Source organism: Apostichopus japonicus, chromosome 8 (assembly GCF_037975245.1).
Source record: "Apostichopus japonicus isolate 1M-3 chromosome 8, ASM3797524v1, whole genome shotgun sequence".
NCBI classification, from domain to species: Eukaryota; Metazoa; Echinodermata; class Holothuroidea; order Aspidochirotida; family Stichopodidae; genus Apostichopus; species Apostichopus japonicus.
In genome coordinates, this window is record NC_092568.1 from 10,138,263 (window position 1) to 10,160,475 (window position 22,213).

The 22,213-nt window shown below is 37.4% G+C and overlaps 1 protein-coding gene across 13 annotated transcripts in view; it reads right to left on the reverse strand.

The window, feature by feature from the left end:
• Positions 1-613: 613 nt before the first annotated feature.
• LOC139972128 (uncharacterized) overlaps positions 614-22,213 on the reverse strand; it is a 44,535-nt gene continuing 22,935 nt past the window's right edge. For 12 of the 13 annotated variants that reach the window (XM_071979076.1, XM_071979083.1, XM_071979087.1 and 9 more), the window contains 2 exons: positions 7,839-8,047; positions 614-7,384 (listed from right to left, as the gene is read on the reverse strand). In XM_071979076.1, the coding sequence (XP_071835177.1) occupies positions 7,259-7,384; positions 7,839-8,047 (335 nt within the window). In that variant the 3' untranslated portion in view covers positions 614-7,258. The remainder of the gene's footprint in view (positions 7,385-7,838; positions 8,048-22,213) is intronic. The other variant, XM_071979077.1, reaches the window with a different exon arrangement.

Genomic DNA, 22,213 nt, shown 5'->3' on the forward strand with positions numbered 1-22,213 from the left:
GAGCCACCAGACTCCCTAATCCACCACCCACCAGACTCCCTTATCCACGACCCACCAGACTCCCTGAGCCACGACCCACCAGACTCCCGGATCCACCAGACTCCCTTATCCACAACCCACCAGACTCCCTGAGCCAAGACCCACAAAGCTCCCTTATCCACGACCCACCAGACTCCCCTACCCATTCCGTCTTTGAATCGATACTCCGAATACACGAAAGCCAGCTTGGACTATGTACTTGATGTAACTTGACACAAAATCAGTTCCATCTCCGTCGACAAGCCCCGCAAACGTCAGGAAATGTCCCGAGACCTATGGAAACGTTTTTGTAACCCGTAGTTGAGTGCTGCAGGGGAAAAGGGTAATGGGTGAGGAGGGTTAGAGCGGATGAGGGATGGGTGGAGCGGGTGAGAAAACTTCAGAGGATTAATTGCTATTATGTTAGGTGATTTAGACCACCTTGCAATGATTATTTTTCTGATTTTTCTTGAACATTATGATTGATTTTAGTGTAATAAATAATTGTCAACAAGGGGAGGGGGGGGGCGAGAAAAATATGCCTACTGAGAGAAAAGTAGGAATGATGACAGTAAGAAAACAGAACACGATTCAATTTCAATTTTAACGCTTTATTGTAACGCAATAGGCATGAATCTGTCCATCTTAAATATTCAATAATTTTTACAAGATTTTCCAATAGTATTTGAATGAAAGGAAACAGAAAATATTCTTTTCTTAGAAAAAGGAAAAAAAAAAGAGGAAAAAAGACATTTTTGTTTTTTTCTTCAACTGAATCTTATATTCAACAATCTCATGTTCCTCAAAATGTTTTTTTGCTCTTCTTTTGTAAAATACTGAATGTGAGTTTTGGAAGAATAAAGTAAAAAGGAATTTTCCCTTAATAATCCTTAGGTCATTGCACAAGTAAAAAACTGACATTTGTATCACAAAGCAGGGGAGTTGGAACTTTTATAACTTAGCACCACTTCTGGCTCATCATTCATACAAACAAACTAACAAGCAGACACACACATACACACACATGCAATATCACTCTACCAGACCATTTGCTTCACTTTCACATTTCGAATTCTTTCGTCTGACATTTCTGGTTGAAAGTTTGATGCATTTCTTGTTTTCATACACCCTAACTGGTCTCCTGAGCATATTTGTGACTATCAGTAGAAAGCCTCTCATTGGAAAAAAAACACAAAAAACGTCTAAGTCTAGTAGACTAAAGGTGAATAATAAGTTGGGTGCCACAGGGTGGGTGTTTCTGTATGGGGGGTGGGTTCAGAAATTCTAACGACTCCCCTTCACCCACTTTGTCAATCACAGAACTTTTACTCAAGGGTTTCTTCAAAATTAAGGTGGTGAATATTGTAACTGAAGTTAAAGTCTATATTGCAAATTTCAATTATATCATAATATTTGAGCCACAAACTACATGCCAAATAGCCCATCCCCAATTTCATCCCATTCACCATCCCATCCCATTCATCCCATTTTCCACCCAATATACCCCCATTTGAATATTTTAAACCGGTAAAAAATAATCATGTAAATTTGGCAAGTCGTTTGCAAGAAAGAAAAGGTGCGATTGGAAAACCTATCCCATTTAGGTCTAGGGAGACCCATCTCGGCTAGAAGTCACAAGGACGAAGGTTTCTTGTCTCATTGTCTTTTAGGTGCCACGTGAAAGCATATTTTGTTCTCTTTTTCCTTCTTTAAATCCTGACAGCTATAACAAGTTAATGCCCAACAAATATCGATAATCAAAAATCTATCTTTCTTTTTTCTAGTTTCACGTTTCTCATGGATTCGTACACACCACCACTGGGAGCTGCACCACCATTTTAGGTGTCCCCAAGAAGAACTAAGTGTCAACTAACTCACCCCCCCCCCAATAAAAACGAAACCATCAATGTTTTTCCTTCATCGTACCAAAAACTGCACGGTCAGGAAAAACAAAATGCAATTATGGTACAAACATCAGAAATGTGCTCAAACACGAAAATGAAAACTTTGATGATTAACTCATTAACTCATCTTGTAGGAACACGATTCTTAAATGTTCTTGACTAAATCCATCCGGTTTTGGATTACTGGGTTACCTAAAAGTGTGATAAAAATACAACCCTGGGTCAGAGGGTAACACAGAGGTTACCTAATATTGCCATTTAGCATGACACCTGACATCCTTTACAACTTGAAACTGCATTGTTGGTCGTTGTCCTATAAAGTGAGTCATTCATAGACGGCAAAAATGTTCCTTGAAGAAGCCGAACATCAATTCTCGATTTCCCCCACAAAATGTACTTATTGCCCGCTCTACCCTTAACTACATAATGCTTCCGCACCTTAATGCTCTCCCACACTTGACCTACATGAATATCCATAGAAATTTCTATACCTAGCATAAAGATATTTACATATAATTAATCTTTAGAAGCTTTTTAAGTTATAATAATAATAATAATTATAAATAGGAATGAGTGGTGTCCTTAGTACATAATAAATACAACCAGTTTATATTACACTGTACATGAATATCCACACCTTACCCTAATCTCTCTCTCTCTCCCCAAACCCTCCTATCGCCATAGTTACCTCCTCTTACAACATCACTTTCCACACTAAATAACAATTGCAACATGAAAATGCACGAGTGAATATAATCCCAATGAATAAGTCATTTCTCTGTAACAGTGTTTCCAATAATGTTAGTTAAATCTTTTTATTTTCTATGTACTGAACCCAATGAATATTCATAGACAAAAAATCTTTACAACCAATTATATCTTATCTCTCTCACACACTTTAAAATTCATAATTGAAGAAAAAAGCTGAGGCCTTTTCACCACTTGAGTGTTTTTGTAAACAAATGTGGGTTTTTCACTCAATTTGAAAACTTCTGACCAGAAAACGGTCCAATACTAACTATAAAACTGTCTGCAGCCAATGAATGAATGAATGAATGATAAACAAGAGTAAATTCTCTTGTCCAAAAATAAATCATTCGACCGTATCATTCTGCAGATATCCAAATATCTACCAACTTGCCCAAGTTGACTAACATATATGTTCCATAGTGACCGTGAAGCCTAAGCTTTCCCTAAATAGCTACTCAGACGAAAGACAGAACAATTCCCCCACCCCTTCGCCCTCCTCACTATACAGCTTATCCAATCCCTTATCTTCTCGTCCGACTATTATTTACCACACACAAGACTCCATAAATGTTCTCACAATATGCAGCCATCCACCGTTTGATCTCAAGGTTGTTCACCCGTCACCCATATATGTATATATATATATATATAAATATATATCAAAACAAAACTGTTCATCAAAGGGAAACAAAAGAAATCTGCATGTACAAGCGAGGTGTTTCAAAATAAATGAAGAAATTTTGTTTTAAGTTTCAGTAATATTACAGGAAGTACTAGGTATCAGCAAACACAGTCTAATAATAAGGTACAAACTGTATCAAATGCGTCATCTTGGCTTTGGTGCTTTTCACAAAAAAAAAATTAAATTAGGTACAAAGATTGATGATCAGACAACTTTAAATATTCTTTTGACTTCATTTCAGGATAAAACAAAGGACAAATAGATGATTCCATCTAAAAAAGAGGGGATGTAAAACTTGCAGGTGTCCAAAAATGTCTACGTTTTTCATATTTAAAACACAAATACTCTCTAGCATTGCGGTCAGTTATCCTTAGTCAAGACGCTGAAATATCGGTAAAAGATACCATGATTTATCTGGTGGAAAATATTTAAAGTTTCGTCATGCATCCATTAAATCGAGGGTTAGGCATCTTATTTTGGGGTCATTCCCATGGATTGAGACGGATAAACTGCTACTCTCAATGACTTAAAAAATAAAATAAAAAGAACAAAAAAAAAACAGACAGAATCTCCTATAGGACTGAAAAATTCCTTTAAATTAATATTTGGCAACATCTGGCAAAATATTGCAGTTTTAACCTGGTTGGATAAAATTCAAACATCCCTTCCACTCCCCAACCCCCCCCCCCCCCCAATACCCTGCTTCCCGAATACCTCTTTGTGAAAACATTTTTTTCTTTCTCATATAACAAGGACAGTACTATACATGGATAACCTGTCAGGGGTTCAATTGAGTGTTTCATCTCAAATATTTGGAACATACTCATTCATAAAAGTGGAATAAATAAGGCCATTTAACCCCAAAGATTTTTCTATTAGCTCTTAAAATGCGGGCTGAAGTTAAATTTCTCAGTCAACGTCTGCAATCCTTGTCACACGTACGACGTAAAAACCTCTCCGAGAACTGAAAAATGTCGTTTCCCCTGGGAGACAGAAATCAATACATAAAAGAGAGAGAATTAAAAAACAAAGAACAAACCCCCCCCCCCCCAAAAAAAAACCCATGAATATTCTGAAAAGGACACTTTAGGCAAAATAATACTATTTTTTGAAGCAATGCTTTTGCATATATCACAGCCTTCATATAACATTTATGTACAAAAACACCACTCGATTTGTCTCTGTCAATCCTTACCGTCACATATTTTTTGTTTTTGTTTTTTTGGTGACAATTGTTTCAAAAGTTGATTTTTGTGTCCAAACTGTTAGAAACACATCTTGGTTCATACAGAGAGCAGTAATTTCATTTCGTGAAGGGTGCCAAAGGGGTGTATCTCCTAGGTTTATAAGCACTTTTGTACTTTCTAACACAAAAACAATATGTTCAAATGAAGTTAACTTAAAAAACTGATAGATCTCTTTGAAAATGCCCAAATTGCAGGAGTCCTTTGATAGAGAAAAAGCACATATAGTCCCAACCCACGTGGAGAAGGTAAAACGTAAATAAAACCATGATAGTCAAAGTTCACTTTACAGTAGTAGTAACCCAACCATGTAAGACGTCCAGGTGGAAAGTTACCATACTATTATTGCAACACATCATTTGTCTTCCCCCCGCGCCCCCCACCCCATTTCACCAAATACACAGTCTTTTTTCTGGATATTTACTCCAGTATAACCAGCTCCACTCCTAGAGCTCTCAATTATCGCAAGATTGGGGGGGGGGGGGGGGTTGGGGAGAAAGAGAGTTAAATACCAAGCCGCCTGTTCTCATGTTACTTTGTGTTTTGTTCATAATATCAGCCGCACTGTTAGGACTGCATATTGACACACTGTTGACATACACCTAGTAAACGTTTTGAGTTGAATACATATATCCATTTAAATCTTGTTTACACTTAACATCTCCCCCATCAAGCAGTCATTAATTAAAATCTATGGGTTAAAAGCTGTTATCCCATTTGCTCTGATATATAGTCTTAATTGCTCTATTTTTTCAAAACAAAACTTCATTTACATTGTACTTTATAATCAAGAGGGCACACACACACCACACAGTCCCCAAAAATGGCAAGCTAACATACAGAAATACAATACAAATTGTAGTCATATTTACTTCTAAGCACCAAACTTTCCTTTTCCAAACTTTTGCAGCACAGCTGATAAACCTTACTAAAAAGGGAGCCCCATTAGCAGATGTATGAATAACATTAATTTTCAATGCCGACAATGTAGGTCTCGGCGACCTTTGTCAAAAGTACTTGTCAACTCTTTGATGAAAACAATGTGAAAACATACACAATTATAGCATCTGGAATGCTTTCATCTCCCCCCCCAAAGTAAAAACAAAGAAAAAAAACAACTTACATAAAACAAACAATTCTCCCCTTGGCAAGCAATTTGATGTGTTCAAATAAATCATAACACTCTTCATTTAATTACATCCAGGTTAAAAAGTAGGATACAATGTTTACTTTTAAAACGTCAAATCCAAAATCATGTCAGTTTTAAGGACTGTGAGCACTAAATGCGAGAGAGTTTTACTTTGGAAACTACTTCTGACAAATCTATATGTCTGGCCAAATGGGGCTTTGGGTCACACAGTGTAGAAACCCCGGAAAGGAGTCCGTCCCTCTAGTGTTAAAAGAGGTCACTACTTGAGGTACCTCATCGAGTGACCATTACTTTATGGTCGTTGCTAACCTCTAAGAGAAGCTCAACAACAGAGATGAAAAACCCACAGGTCCCACAATGAAGACAGAGCACCGAGAGTCTCTACGGGCCCGGGTCGGTTAATATCTCGTCAACGGTGATTTTTGCTTCGGGTGCTACGTACACTCGCACCACCGAATCCCACAAACCTGCAAGGGATACAATACAGTCTACCTAATAATGATCTAAGACACCACAACTCTGCAAAACATCACCCTGTCACGGTGTGACTCTCCCATTTCTCGACTGGGTCTAATTATTTCCTACAAATATATATGTATATCTATATATAGTTCTTCCCCTTCTGCCTAACAGTCCAGAACATGTTACATTCTATCTTCCAATCAATACTTCTACCTCTTCTCCATTGCGTGGTCGTTTATTGCAGTTGTCAATTGGCGAAACATTTTTGAAAATGTACAAACAAAACAACTTTCAAAAGATATATATCCAAAAACATTTCTCTCTTTTTTAATTTGCTCTGTTGTATTTGGTTTCATTTCTCTTATTCGAAATGGCAGGAAAACTTTGCTTTGTAATACTTTTCTCGTTGCAGCCAAAAAACTCGTCTTTTCCCACAAAAAAGACTTTGGAAATAGAAGGAAAAAAGGAAACAAGAATGGTGAAAGAAAGTTTGAAACTATACAGATTTTTGTACATGTTGTTAAGTACAGTACCTGAAACTCCTTTGTACAACGGTTCCACCGACCGAGATAGCTCTGACACTTGAACGGCATTTGTTTTGCTTTGAAGACTCTCTAGCGATAAAGTTCCATGATTTGCACGACCGAACGTGTACAGTGCGGTGAGAATTCACTCTTATAAATATGAGCTTCGGTTTTTTTGTATGGTACCCTGAGCTAGAAAAGGAGACTTATTTACAAAAGCTGGTGAGGTGCGTTTTGGTTTCTCCTTTTTTTGATAACCTCTGATAATGGTGTAAAAAAAGCAGTCCAGTTCTTGGAAACCTCGGTCACTTCCAACGTAACACAAGCTGAAAGTCTTCACCCTCTTTCCGTTCAGGTTTTTAATCCACCCCCCGGCACGTGTGTGCCGCAAATTCGGCGAAGTTGCCTCCGTCACTCGGTTGACTTTCCTCAAATCACTCTGCGCGCTTCTTGCGAGGTCGTAGCGAGAGTGCCTGGCATCTTTTCGCAAGTATCAAAATAACCTGGAGTTTTTTGGCGATTCCTCATAATCCGCCTCCAGATCCGATGGCGTTTGGCCGGTGATCTTGGTTCTGCCTCTCCTCTGCTCCCTGATCGCGATTCAACAAGCCAACAAGACGTCTCAGGATTGAGTTGCTTCTCCCCCTCTGCTAAAAAGAGAATTTAATAAGAGAAAAGATTAGCTATTAAAGTAGTGAGCAAAGTACAGAAGATTAAGGAATAACTTCTGCACAAAGCAATCTTTCTCTAAAACAACACATTCAATAATAGTTTGAATCATGAAACAATATTGAATGTTTTCATAAGTAACTGTCTAAACAATCATGCTACTGAATGAACTGTTAATTTTTAAGTATTAATACCCTGCAAAGTCCACAAGGTAGGGACCTCATCATAAATTGTAAGAAAAAGTTTGTCGGACAATTTAATTTGGGGGGGGGAGGGAACAGACGGTAGGAAAAAAAAGTTGCCCCGAATGGAGGACGAAACTGCAGAAGTCACCACCGAATGAGGCAAAATAAGATCATTTCCTTCCTTGCGACACATGGATACATTTAAAAAATTCCCAAACTAATAACTTAGTACAGGAAATGGAGACGGTACCTGGTAAAAGGTAGATTCAAACTCATCGCTGATTCTCCGCAGCTCTCGACCGACCTCTATAGCTGATTGAGATGGTCTCGACGGTGCCGAGTTGGCTCTGTCTCGGAAAGTTCTGTCTAAGACGAGATCTGGCAGCTCTTGAGCTCCTTCCCTTGCACTGGCTGCCTCCCGTGCACTGCCCTCGGAATAGAACCGTGTGCGCACATTATCTATTGGGAAGAAAAAAAGACACATTTTGATCATGGCTATCGACTTTGCAAAACGTAAAAAAAAAAAAGAAGCTACATATATCCTTATATAGTATCTATATATATATATGTATATATATATATATCACTTTCAAGATGCGTTCTTAGGATTCACAAATGATTTCGAGTTGGTTAGCATCATGTTTGATCTCTAGAGTAAGGCAAAATATGTCACCAAAACAGAACATTGTCCGATACAGGTGGCAAATGCCTACAGTGGTATTACGAACTTCTTTACTGGTTTCGAACATCTGGACGTTCAATCAGCATCCATGGCCTAGTTGGTTAGGGTGTCCGCATATAAAGAGTGAACAGAGAGAATATAAAGAGTGGTAAAATGGACCCTGATTTGCTTACAGCAATAAGTTGCCCTGTAAAACATGACTGTAACTTGAATCCATGTATCTCAACATGTCCAGCCAAGTAATGTACACTGTTTCTAGATTATGTCATAGATTACATCAAAGTTAATGCATTTCCTCCTTTTAATTCATAAACTGAAAAATAATAACATTCTACACAAAAAAAAAAACCTTAATCGCAATACATTTTTTTTTTTTTTTTTTGTGATACCAAATAATTTCATTGCTAAATAAAGTTGGTGCTAAACATTGTGATATCTTCGATTCAACTTTATTATAGCTTTTACTTGAATAAAAAAATAAAAGAAGCCTTGAGCACCCTGTAGGGTGGATATGTGCGCATTATAAATCTCTGTTATTATTATTATTATTATTTCAATATCCCTACTTTTTGTTCATGAATTGTTCTTAACCTTAGCACTCAATGACAATCTGTCTCCTGTTCGGTCCATCTATTTAAAAACCTGTTCTGATTTTACAACCACCATTTATGTACACTACCTTATCAGTCTATATTTTCTGATAAACTGTGGTCTTCATAACTGAACTTATTGACAATACATTTGCTTCAGTTGCACTTTGATATATGGGTCAATGATCAGATAATTTGTTATTATCATCATTTTTATGGCTTTTCGTGCCCCCAAATTTTTTGGCTTATGGTGTACATACTAAGTATCGTAAATGCCTGCCACCACAACTAAACATTTATATTCAGGCATAACAGATGATTTCTGTAAAATATTCCACCAAAGAAGGATGAACTTTGGTTGTCTAACTTAAAAATATCTCTCGTCATAAAAACGCCTTGCAAATGGTTACAGAGATAAATCGGTACCAAACCTTCCTCTGCACCATCACAATTCCCCTTCTTGTCCCTCAATAACCCTCCCCCTCTACCTTTACCCAACTGAAACACCAAACAGAAACAACACTTGAGAAAGTCATTCAACTAGTTATCAACAACTTTGATATTTATCGGCGTGCTTTGACCTACAGCTCTACATATTTAAGGCAACTGACAGACCTATTGGGCAATACGGCGGAAGTTGGCACTTCCTCTTATAAGTACCAGCAAGTTGCGTTTTCTTCTAAAAACAAAAACAACAGATCGCTCTAAACTACTTTTAGTCCGTGAGTATTACGTGGCTGGCAGCCAAACTCTAAAACAGACAGCTCTCACTAAACCAAAACCAAAAACATCAAATTAGCTAGAAAATAAGAACACAACAAGACAAAAAAAAAAAAAGTTTCACATGAAATAAATCGTGAATAAGCAAGTCAGCTATTTTCAGTGTTTTCGTAAGTCAAATAACGAAATTGAAAATGAGAGTCTAAAATTGGCTGAAGGCAATATTTGGCGTCTTTTTCATTGTCCAAAATCCGTAGTTACAGCACTTAATAAAGTCTTACTCAAGCATGACAAAAGCCCTCTTGTTACTGTTGGCTTGAACCCGCGACGGGCAAAACACCGTCGCAGGAGGTGATATTTACTCCCCTTCCCTTGGTCTTGATATTGGTTGAAATGCCTGGCCAATTTTTTAGATATGAATTCATGTACCTTTGAACCCTTAGCTGCACGATAACTTTTACAATATACTTCCTGACTAGCATACCAGCTCAAAGTACAAACAGGTGAGAAAAAAAAAAAAAAAAAAAAATTTAAACAGATTTTTAAAGTGACGCTTGTAAACTTAATTGCAAAGAAAAATACAATTTTTAAATTAAATGACTATAATATCTCCAAAATTATAATACCTCTCACTGGAGAGGGCTTCTTCCTTTTCGACTCTCCCATGATGTTGATGTCTACAACGGTCATGAATAAGCGATGCAAAAATCGGCAGAGTTTTCCAAAACCCTGGAGGAAAGAACTTAATCCAAACATACAGTGGCTGTTGTACTTCGGCTCTACCCTTGATGAATGTCGACTGCAGAATGAGTAGTACCTTGGGATAACCTCACATCTTTCCTATCCTTGGTGTAATAGATCACAGCAAACATAAAGGTTGGGGAATCCCTTCACAAAATAACAAACACTATTGCACACAGGTAAAATAATCCTCAGATTGAGAAATCCCAAAACCACAATACAGTTAGTATTTTTATCCAATGTATATACTATGAGTCTATCCCATAGCTTCACACAACTCACTTCACAACAAGACTGTGTGTCCCAAATCAAGTCTAAACTTGTTCTAAAACCTCATCTTGTTTTCAACAGCTTTTCTATAGCTCAGTGTTTGTTATTCAAATAATAGATAGAAGCAAAAGCTCACCCAGCTATTGTAAGCCAACCCGGGTGAATCAGAACTAAAAAGAGGGCGGTGGGCTGCCTATCATGACTTTCAATTATGATGTCATTGTTGTGCATGTGGCTGGTTCTATAGTAGCTAATCACAAACTTTTGTTTGTTATCTTGGTCAATGTTATTTGCATACAATACTACTGTGAACCAATAGGAAGATAACATAGACTTGACTGACGTGTGGGTGGGGCTTAAAGTTTGCCAGAGTAACAGATATGATGAAGGGCAATGTTCTTCATTTGTTTAACAAAGTAACAACTGTTTAGTACTAGCAGCAATAGTAGTACTATATCTGTAGTATACCCTAACCATGATACTATTGGGTTTTTTGTTGTTGTTGCAATGGCCTACCACAACACTCTCACTAAACAAGTTCTAAATATAGCAATGACAGTCTATGCCTTGTAACAGGTATGAAATATTGTGTAGGAGGAAATTTGATAAACTAGTTAGGAAGTAGCTTTAGCAGATTGTTTTGTTGGCAGGACAAAGGATTCCCTGACATACGATATATACAATTTTAAAAAGCAAACTTAATGTAGCCCCCTCATTATTATCATTAGTATAATTCCTGTTTTTTTCTTGGGAGGGGGGAGGGGGAAGGGAGAGATTTGAAGAAGGGAAAGGGAGAAGGGATAATCTTGTCATCTTTAAACAAAGATATAAATACTTCTGTGAAAACCAATGTTCTCCCCAAATATGCTAGAAATACAAGAAATGCCCACTCTGAATTGAGTACTTTGTCTTATCACATTTTTTCTATCCCGTAATGAATATCGCTGTGATAGTTTGAGAGTGAAAAAATGAAACTAAGATTACTGAGCATATATAAAAATAGAAGAAAAAAAGTTGGCATTTTGAGCATTTCTTAATCATCATATCAAAGGCTCACAATTGGAGACGGCGATAAAATTTACAAGAGGTAACTTTACCTGCTATGTAAATAATACTACGAAACAGAAATAAAACCCTGTCGTTAAATTTGTCACAGATCTAAGCATACTCCTCCAATTGAGAATGTGGATTATTTCAAATGAAAAACAAACTGTACAGTAGATATATACAACTTACATACTGGAGGTAACCAGCTGCAGACTACTTTATGAAAATGGGGGGGAGGGTGGGGGAGATTTGGAGGTGGAAAGGGGAAGTTGTCAAGTTTTGAAATATTTCTGAGCATCCACACATGTGCATCATCACCCTAGAAACTTGACACTACAAGTTTTTTTACTCTGCTCTTACAACCCAACGGGAAGTAAAACTTACCAGAGACATTGCACAAATGAAGCAGACAACCTGAACTATTGAGCAAGTCTGCAGAAAAAGTCCCTAAAGCATATTTTTAGGATTTCCTGTAACCTTTTGCTCTTGTCACTGAATCATCTACGTTTAAAGCAAAACTTTGTTTGTAATTAACTCAATAAATATTTATATTTATACAACGGAGACGAAAATCCATGTATGGTAAACATGGGTCGTCCATGCATAAATTACAGTTTGTTGGCCTCGGTTCAATATATTTTATATGTGCTGGCAGTTAAAAACTAACATGGATGAATTTGCTGCTTGGATATGGCAGTCCTTTTTTTATTCTTAACAAATAAAAATGTGATTTGGAACAGAATACCCCTACAGTAGCTGGCTGATCATGGTTTTTATTCGGAACGTAAGATTTGCATTTTTGCATCGTTCATTTTCGTTCGTGAACTTTAGTGTGTTCTACAACTTTATTATCGTGAAGGATCTGGGTTCTAAAGCATGCTTCCTGTTCAGTGCTTAAAGTCACGCTATGATCAATCGATGGGTTTGTACTCAAATTCACACTTATGGAATTTGGAACTCAAACTTAATGGATTTTTGTACTTAAACTCACACTTATGCAGTTTTGTACTCAAACTCACACTTATGGATTTTTGTACTCAAAGTCACACTTATGGATATTTGTACTTAAACTCACACTTATGGACTCTTACTTAAACTCACCCTTATGGACTTTTACTTGTACTCACTGTTATGAATTTGTAATAGTATTCTGGTCATATGGGTAAAGATTAATTACTCCACCCCCTCCCCCATTTAAACCTCATTAAAGAAATATGTAATATGTAAATTATGTGGTAGCTCACAATGAGTTAATTATTCATCTCCTTCTCACCTAGTTTTACTGTGTGTGCTTTGCAGGCATTGAACTTTTAAGGGCAAATTACTTGTTGAACAATCTAGTGAAGTGTTGCCTTGATTTATTAACTCTTTGCTCTATGATGACTAAGCACACTGAAGTTATTTATAACTGTCAAGTGTGGATTAACTGCTTTCTGTTATAATATAATGGTTGCCCAATTAAACAATGTATTGTGTAAACAATACACCAAGTACTGTGTGCGACAGATCTTAACTCCAAACAGGAGTCGCAAGCTTCTTCACAGAATATGCTTAGAACTAAGGTCCTAGCTGGCATTGGGGAGGCACAGGTATCGTTCAAATGAATCTATGCTTCATAGCAGGCTCAGTCCCTCTACCAATAAATTCGCATAACCTTATAATTTGGACAATGACAACACTGGTTCATCAAACCCAACCGCCCCCAAACAACAACAACAAAACAAAAGCCACAAACAATGCAACCACAAAAAAAAAATGCAATACTGTAAAAATGCAGACCCTATATTGAAGCCGCTTGTTCCAATTCTTACTACGGTAGATTTTTAGGATAAATTAAGTACTACACATCTTACATGGGTTGTTAACAGTTCTGACATGCCGGTACAGTATGGCATGGTTGTGTACAAGTTGCAACATATACAAATAGCGTTATTAAGTTCATCAGATCTGCAGTACTACATATTTACAGCGAACCAGGCGTACAGCCATTTGAGTTAATTAACGGAAATGTTAATCAACTGTTTTGATTTCTGTTTTCACTTTTCAAAAGAAGCAGCTTACAATAACTTCCCATGAGCCGAGCGTAAATTCTGTTTTATAGTATTAGATTTGGTCGCATACATGGATATGGCACTGGGATAATATTACTCAAGTGGAAAAGAAAAACCAAGCTGGTTTGAGACATCGAAACATGAGTTGTTATTACTATCATTCATCAAGTGTAATGACATGTAACTTGATGGGCAACATTATAAGCCTAACTCTGTACATAACCCCTCAGTTAACTCTGTCAGTGATCGATTCTCAAATTGATTATAAACAGTACAGCAACACAGTTTTGTTTTCCTTCCAAGTTAATACAGATGTGCAGGCACCATTTAATCTTCAATTATCTCAACTTTGTAACCAGTTTCCTGGACTTTAATTTTGACCTGGAGGTATTGATTATAATCGGCAGTTTGTCAGCGAGATTGCTCGGTGATATATTCAGTCTGTTCCCAGCGCTCTCCCAAATTAGTGAGCCTTCCTTTCTGGGTATTTCCCCTCGGTCTGATGCAACTTCCTGCTGTCTTTGAATTAGGTTTTGCAACCTTTGGGGAGTTAATGACGACAAGCTAGATTAATTGATTAAAATGAATCAATGGTTCAATGCGGCTATAAGCTAATTTGCATCACCAGTCATATAGTTAGTTAGGTAGGTAGGAAAGTGCATGTAGGAGCCAGGATTTTCAAAGTTGTGTGCACGACTATCTGAGCGGAGCGCCACCATCGGTTGGCGCGGAGCGTAAAAGATAAGTTTTGGTTTTACAACCCCCCCCTAGATGGCCGGAAACAGCCCTTCCCGAGTGTTCATACTGGTTCTGTGGCCTCATGCTAACTTGAGACACCTCATTCAATATCACTTTTAAACCCAAAAAACAAACGAGTTAAAATATTAATATAGAATTATGGGTGTTTTAAAAAAAAGAAGATAACTTGGCCAAAAAAGTGTAGGCCCGGGCCCACAGTGCTACATACTGGCTACGCCCCTGGGAGCATAGTAAACAGAGCTCATCATCTGTAATACAAAGCAAACTCAACCATCTCCATTGACCTTACATATATCTTACTTATATAGCATTTCTCCTCACTGTTGCTTTTCTCTTTTGCAGGTAGTTCAATGGAGTCATTTTCCATTCCCTTTACATTTCCTGCACAATTCCAGACTACAATCTATTTACGGATCGATGATGAGTGATCTGGGAAATACCCACTTCGTTACTCTTGGAAGCAGGAAAATGTTTGAAGCACGTACAGTACCTAACATAAGGATCCGGTAGTTCCATAGAGTCATTTTCCATTCCTTAATAATACCTGCACATTCCAGACTACAATCTATTTACGAATCATGATGAGTGATCTGGGAAATACCCACTTCGTTACTCTCGGAAGCAGGAAAATGTTTGAAGCACGTGCAGTACCTAACATAACATGTACAAAGAGCCAGATTATTTACAAAAATATTCAATCAGAACTTGTTAAACATTATACAACTTAAAAGGCCGCTTTTCAACTTACAGGTTCATTGAGATACCTACAGGTAGGTGCATAAAGCCAATATTTATATTAAGGCAACTTTAGGGCTACGATCAAATGTGTAGTACTACGACACACCACGGCTGATCGACACTTCCAAAAAAGTACATGGTGACTTTCAAGATAAGATCTCTGGAGGGCAACTTCCAAAGCAGACAGTTCCCAGGGACTGATGCTAAATATAGAGAAATATAACCAACAAGTATTATTTTCAGACTGTTTATATACAACTACATTACTTCTGCCCCAGCAACAAGATTACCAGCTGTAGCAGTTGTTAGAATCAACTCTTCCAATTTAGAATCATTATCATATAAATGACCTGGATGACAGGGAACAAACATAAAACCATTGATGGTCCTTGATATTGTCTTTTTACTTTACATATTCACTGACGATGATTCACCTCTAAACCCTTGTCTTCTTCGACAACCTGTAAGCCGGGGCGTATATCAGAAAACTTATTGTTACCACCGGCTGTTATAGAAGTAAGTTAACTTAGACAGGATTGCACAATAGCTAGCTGCTGAATATTGACTGGTTCGTATCTCCAAGCACTAGTTATTAGTGATACAAGTCCAGACTCCACACCCCTGTTTGTCAAGAGCTACTACTACTCTGGGCTTTTTCTGGTTTGTCAATATAGACCCAGTTGCTGGTTGAGTTTTAATCTGGTTGGCTGCACCACAAAGGGAGCAGAAAGATACAATGACTCACTTAAATAAATACAGATCACTGGGCTGGCTAGCTGTACTAATCAGTTGCGGGCAAAACCGTGCGGTAAAGCTTTGATTAAACACCGGCTCTCTCTCTCTCACAAGCAGTGATGGTGCAATAGCTATGTCCCAACAACAAATTTGATGAAGTAATGAAGTCAGTTTTAAACTTTAATTGCCTCATTGTTAATGTTTTCTTTACTTTTTCAAAGCCAGCTACAGTAGGACCCTTTTGAGCATTTCCCAATGAAATTAAATTGTTCTAACAGGTTCCATTATCCTGTTTAGTCCTAGGAGAATAATTTTTCACAATTAATTAAACATGGACGAGGAGCCCTTTTGAGAACCCCCACCGTTAACTTGTTTGACCAGTAAGACTTGGAACCCCCCCCCTCCCCCCAACAGATAAGTGACACATCTAGACCTAATATTCTTCAAGGCAACTAAAGGTTACTTGTCTTTGGTTCTTCGTTTGCTTTTCAGTGAAAGAGTTGTGAAGATTTCAAGGGTTAAATATTCATTGAACAGATACGTAACCAAAAAGATCGAGGGCCGTAGGTAAAGTTATTATGACATCATAAGCAAATTTAAAGCCATGATTCAGTGAGTAAGATTTCAAATCATCTCTCCATATGCGCTGATCTTGAAACATATGGCATGGCTACCAGTCAGTTACCCTGGGTGCATATATTATATACACCAACCATACCCATGTACAGTATTTATGTACATGGATGAGTACCAGGGTAGGTACATACCACTGTAGGTAAGTACTGACAGTCCGAGGGTACGCAAATGATTTGTAAATCTCTGGGGAGGTTTCCATAGAAACAACAGGAAACAAAAACAAGAAATATTTTGATCTTACCACATGTCACAATTTAACATGATGACATATTGGACCTAAATGCTGATTGGCAGGTACATGCATTCTTGTATCGCTGTTAAGGTTACCTATAACTTTTCTAATGGAAGCTATAAAACTGTTTCACCAAGAAGCTAATTTCCAAGTGTGAACAAGACAGCACTAAGAAACAATATTTTTAATTTCGTTTTATTCAGGGAATATCAGGTACCAATACCTTTTTTACATATAATTAAGCAAACAAACTCCCCCGTCTCTTCCCCCCCCCATTTAGTTCCTTAAATTATGAAGCTGTTAATGAACTGCTAGAACATATCTCTTTTAGCTTCGTTCTCTCACAAAGGAATTTTGGACAAAAATGTCTGATTAGTGAAAGGAAAGAAGTATTTCATGTAAACTTAGCATATGTCAAGTTGGGCTATACTGAGGGCATTTTACAGCCTATTAACATTTATTAATCCATGCGAAAGTATTTTCTGTTCCACTGTAAATTAAACAATAACATTCCAGAGGCGTTGGTTTCTATCGCTTATTTTTAATCTTCTCTTGAAGTAGAACATTTCACTTTGCAAAAATGAAATGATTCGTTATCCTTACGCTTTAACGAAGCTTTCACTGAACTGCAATCAACCTTCCACAGAATGCATAATTTCATTTTTTTTTACATTGTTGATTATGAAAACTGATTCTGAATATATATGAGATATATGCTTCCATGCAACTGGAGTGGCAATTCTTTCATTACTTCACATTTTCTACTATCAATAATCTCTATTTCAAAGAAAATCAAAAGCAAATGCGAGAGAATGTAATATTATTAATTTAACGTTTCTGAGTAATCCAGTACGCTATCGATCAGGACAATTCACTCAAGTTGTAAATATACCGTAACTTATAATGTTTATAATATGTACATAAAAGACAATGAATATGTAACAGAATGAATGCATATTTAAATTCAGAAAATGAGATGAAAACAAAACGAGATGATTGTTTTTTTTTAGTATCATGTAATTTTGGTTTGTGATATCACTATGTATGTATGTATGTATAGTGATCTTCCCACAAGCAGGAACTCGCGAAAGAAGCCATGGAGGCTTATAGACTCGCAAGCTGACCGTAGCCAATCTCTCGGCACACATCCATTTAACGTCCATGTCGGGAAGTTGTTATTGAACAACACCCTTGCCAGACGACACACATTGCTGTCGGCGGGGAATCGAACCGGGGATCTCATGACTGGGAGACGCCGGCGTTAACCACTAGGCTATACACACGCCCCACACTATGAATGACACACTATGAATGACATGGTGAAGAGGAGGAGTGGGGGGGGGGGAAGAAGGGTGCGGGCAAGGATATCTTGTGTCATCTTTCTAGAGGGAACTAACTATCATATGAACTGATATACGGTGAATAGAGAACAAGGATGCTTTTTCATTGCAAGCACGGTGGAAATTTAAAACGCTATCTGAGGCTTGATTTAATAGCAGAACGTCTAGTCAGCTGATGAAATTGACGTAATTATGGAAAACTTCACGTAATTATGGGTCGGAACATAACGCAGGTGTATAGCATACATCCAGTCAGATGCAGGCAAAAAGAATACATATATTCTCAATAAGTAGTTTAAGCTAGAAGCCACACAAGGATGGATGATTTCCTACAGCTCAGGTCATTCTCCAATAAAGATCTTGAAATTTGATTAAAATACACAAAAACTGTATTCATCCTGCCATTCTTCATCCATCTTTATCGAGAATAAAGTCACCTGGGAATAATTTTCATCCAGTAACCCATCATAAAATCCTATGCAAAATAACCAAATTGCTCTATAAGCGTATACAAAGATGTATAGTAGTTTTTTAAAAAGATGTAAACAGTTCTTTTCATCCGATAGTAATTTTATATGACAAAGTTCAAGGCCTTCTAACCTGCTAGTACACAAAATCTAAATATTCCCGAGAGTTGGTTAAACGTTTTTAGCTCTTGCCTGCCTCTGTCCGACCAAATTTTCTGGTAAACACCAGGGTGTCACCTCTTTCTTAACACAAATCTACAATATCTGAGGTTTCCTGTACAATTACCATCCTAAACCTTAAATTGTAACCTGTGTAGTGGCCATTTTGCCCATAAACGGTACCTTCACGTTTTTTGTTACGCTACGTGACAGAATGCATGTACCCCCTGAATTTACAATTCTATCCCAACAGAAAAATGAAAAAAAAAAAAAACCAATGAATTTGTGTGACCCCGTTAGGAATATAAGGTGAAACAGCGCCCATGGAATTGAAATAAATTTACCATCGCAAAGTTCATTCAACCATGTCAATTCTAAAGACTTCAACAAAACCCTTCTAACCTATTTATATGGCAGGACTATTGTGTAAATTTATGTACACTGAAATCGTTACGACCACCAATGTTTATATCTTTTGTGAACAAATCTGATCTCTGATTTAGACAAATATTTAGCAACTATCAAATTGTCTGTAGGATTTTCGGAAGTTTCGGTTTAATTGGCACTTTGTAAGACATATTTCGAAATTTTTATTATCCACCTCTTAAAATGATAGAAAACTATATTCACTGAGTCTTTTTCAACGCTGGGTCTCCTTCTGTCTACGGAATTTTGTAATATCAATGGCAATTGCCATGGTAACAAAGCATTAATTATACTGTACTGCAAGCTTGCAGATATTGCTAACTACGACCAGAAAGCCAATCTTTGGATGTGCATGACAACAATCATGAAATTGCAGCACCTGGACGATAACAACAACATAATTCAAGTTACCTTGACACTGCCCTGCAAAAAAAAATTCCCATCTACCCCATCTTCGGAAATTGTGAATGAACCCGTACAACCGTGGCAACAAGAGATCTCCATTTGTTCCCACCTATGACGTTTGACGTCACAGCCAGATAGCTCATAGAAACAGCGGTGTGATCTCTTTCAAAAATATAAAAAAGCTTACTCGTCAAATTAGCTGAGAACAGTCCATTCAGCAGCGAGGGAGACTCATTTCATGACTGTCTGGAGGAATTCATTGTGTTGCCATGACAATGAAACTGCCAATTACTCTCCCTTTGAACGGCAAACAACTCCCTACTGCGGTTAGCTACATTTTTGATCTCTTAATTGTGATACTTTGTATGTAGCCGTTTCAACCTTTTCAGTCCAAAGGACATCGGACACGCCTGCACTTCAAATTTAAGTAAATAGTCTATAGATATGCTTAATACAGGTCTACTTAAACAAGCAGGCCATAGAAAAAAAAAAAAAAAAAAAAAATAGATTTCAAATATCTGTTTCGGAGGAATGTAGATCCATTTTATAATGGTTAAAATAGGTTCAAAAAGTCTGAAGCATGCAGTTATAATAGTTCAAATTCCATGTGGTGGAATTGGGTACATTGTTGATGGCTTTTAATCAACCAAATGGAAAACTGTTTGTTTATTCCTAAAATGGAACTGATTTATGAAAAGGGGCCCATCGCAGTCTGATGCTCCCTGTGCCACCCTCTGACTCTGTCTATACCGTAAACAATGCATGAACGGCCTACGGCACAGTGAGCACTGCCTTTTCCTTGGGCTTGTAGATTGCTAAGTTTTTGCTATCAAGATGATGATGTGTGTGTGATCTACCAGCCCATTGAATTATTTGTGACACTGTTCAATATTTATAATGCAAAAGTCACAAAGTTCTCAAAATCCTGTGGATCTGTACACCAAATGATAGATCAACATCCTTACGATACAATTTTTATCATTGGGAATGCAGCCATTTTATATTGCTACCCTAATTACCCGATAACTTGATCCCTGCAGCCACATAATCCCATAAACTTTGATACAGAATAAACAAACAAACAAAAACAAACAAATCAACACAAACACAAATTGCTCACCTCTGTGGCCCTATCGACTAAATCCTTTCAGAGCTAATTAATTTGTCGCGTAAAGCCCCTTCAGCTCTTACCCAGATAGTTGAGAGTGTGCAATTTTTTGACATCACATCAAACACATACAAGTTTCCATTATATGTCAAATCAGTTTGGACTGCAAATATACCATAATATTAACTGAACTGCAAATTAGTATATTTGTGCCTGACAGAGGGTTTTGTTTACTTATTAAACAGTTTTTAAAGGGATTGCCCGTAAAAGACACAAAAATTGTCAATAACAATTCCAAGTTCATGTCATGACAAAACAATGTAAAATTAATCTACAGTACTTCTACCATGGAAGAAATCACACTATATACAACAGCACCATGCTGACCCTACTGCAAATTACTGCCAGACAGAGGCTTTGTTTACTAATTAAACAGTTTTTAAAGGGATTACCCATAACAGAAACCAAAACTGTTGATAACAACAGCTCACCATGCTGACCTCACTGAGCATCCCTCTCAATACACTGTACAAGTATTACAGCCACAAGGTCATTTTAAAATAGTGTCAACAATCTACTTCCCCCATCCCTCTCTACCTAATTGTACAATCACTGACCCACTTTCCAGGTGTCCTGGTACTTAATTGAATTAATGCCTCCATATGTAAAAAACAAAACAAAAACAAGTTAACAATTAATGTAAATTGCAAGTTGTTTACATTACTAGTCCCTACCTACACAGAAAACCTACTTCCCAAAGCAATGTACTTTGCTATGCCAAGAACCAAGTATTACTGTAATGTCCAGTTTGCTCATTGATCACAACAACTCTCCTACAGAGAGACCAAAGCAGAACATCTCCACAAATCCACTCAAGCATGTGGTAACACACACCGCATGACCTTCTTTGTCTCGAAAGCTCATTCATGGTGCGTGCGGTGTAGATCCACTGTTCAATTCTCACGAAGAAAAGGAATTGGCTCGGTGCCAAGAGCAAGAAACATGCGCTGCTGACTTGAATACACTGTGAAGAAACCAATTACGCACAGCAAATCTCGTAACATTCATCGTTGGCAAAGTCGGGGTCTCCAAACTTTTCCATGATCTGCATTTCTCACAGAGTGTGACACTTTCAGCCCATGAGATGAACTTATGAACCCATCAAGATGGAAGAACAACATTTGATGGCAGCTTGCCAATACGGGTGAATGACCATCAAAACTAAATATACTTCCCCTTTGTTTCCTCAAATACACACAGCACGCAATGAGCAATCCAGTGTTTCTGACACAAAGCTTAAAAAAGGTGATGTCATCGACCCAAACTTATGACAAAATTCCAAGAAACAGATATTTTTTCTTAAAATTTTAACTACTGTATGTAGGGTTTTTCTAATTAAAGAACAAATAGAAAAAAAAAAAAATCAGAAACATATTTGGAAAGTTAAACCTGAGTTCATTAACCTCCTACTGTAACTCACCACTGAATTAAAATGGTAAACATTAGCTGAAAATCTATT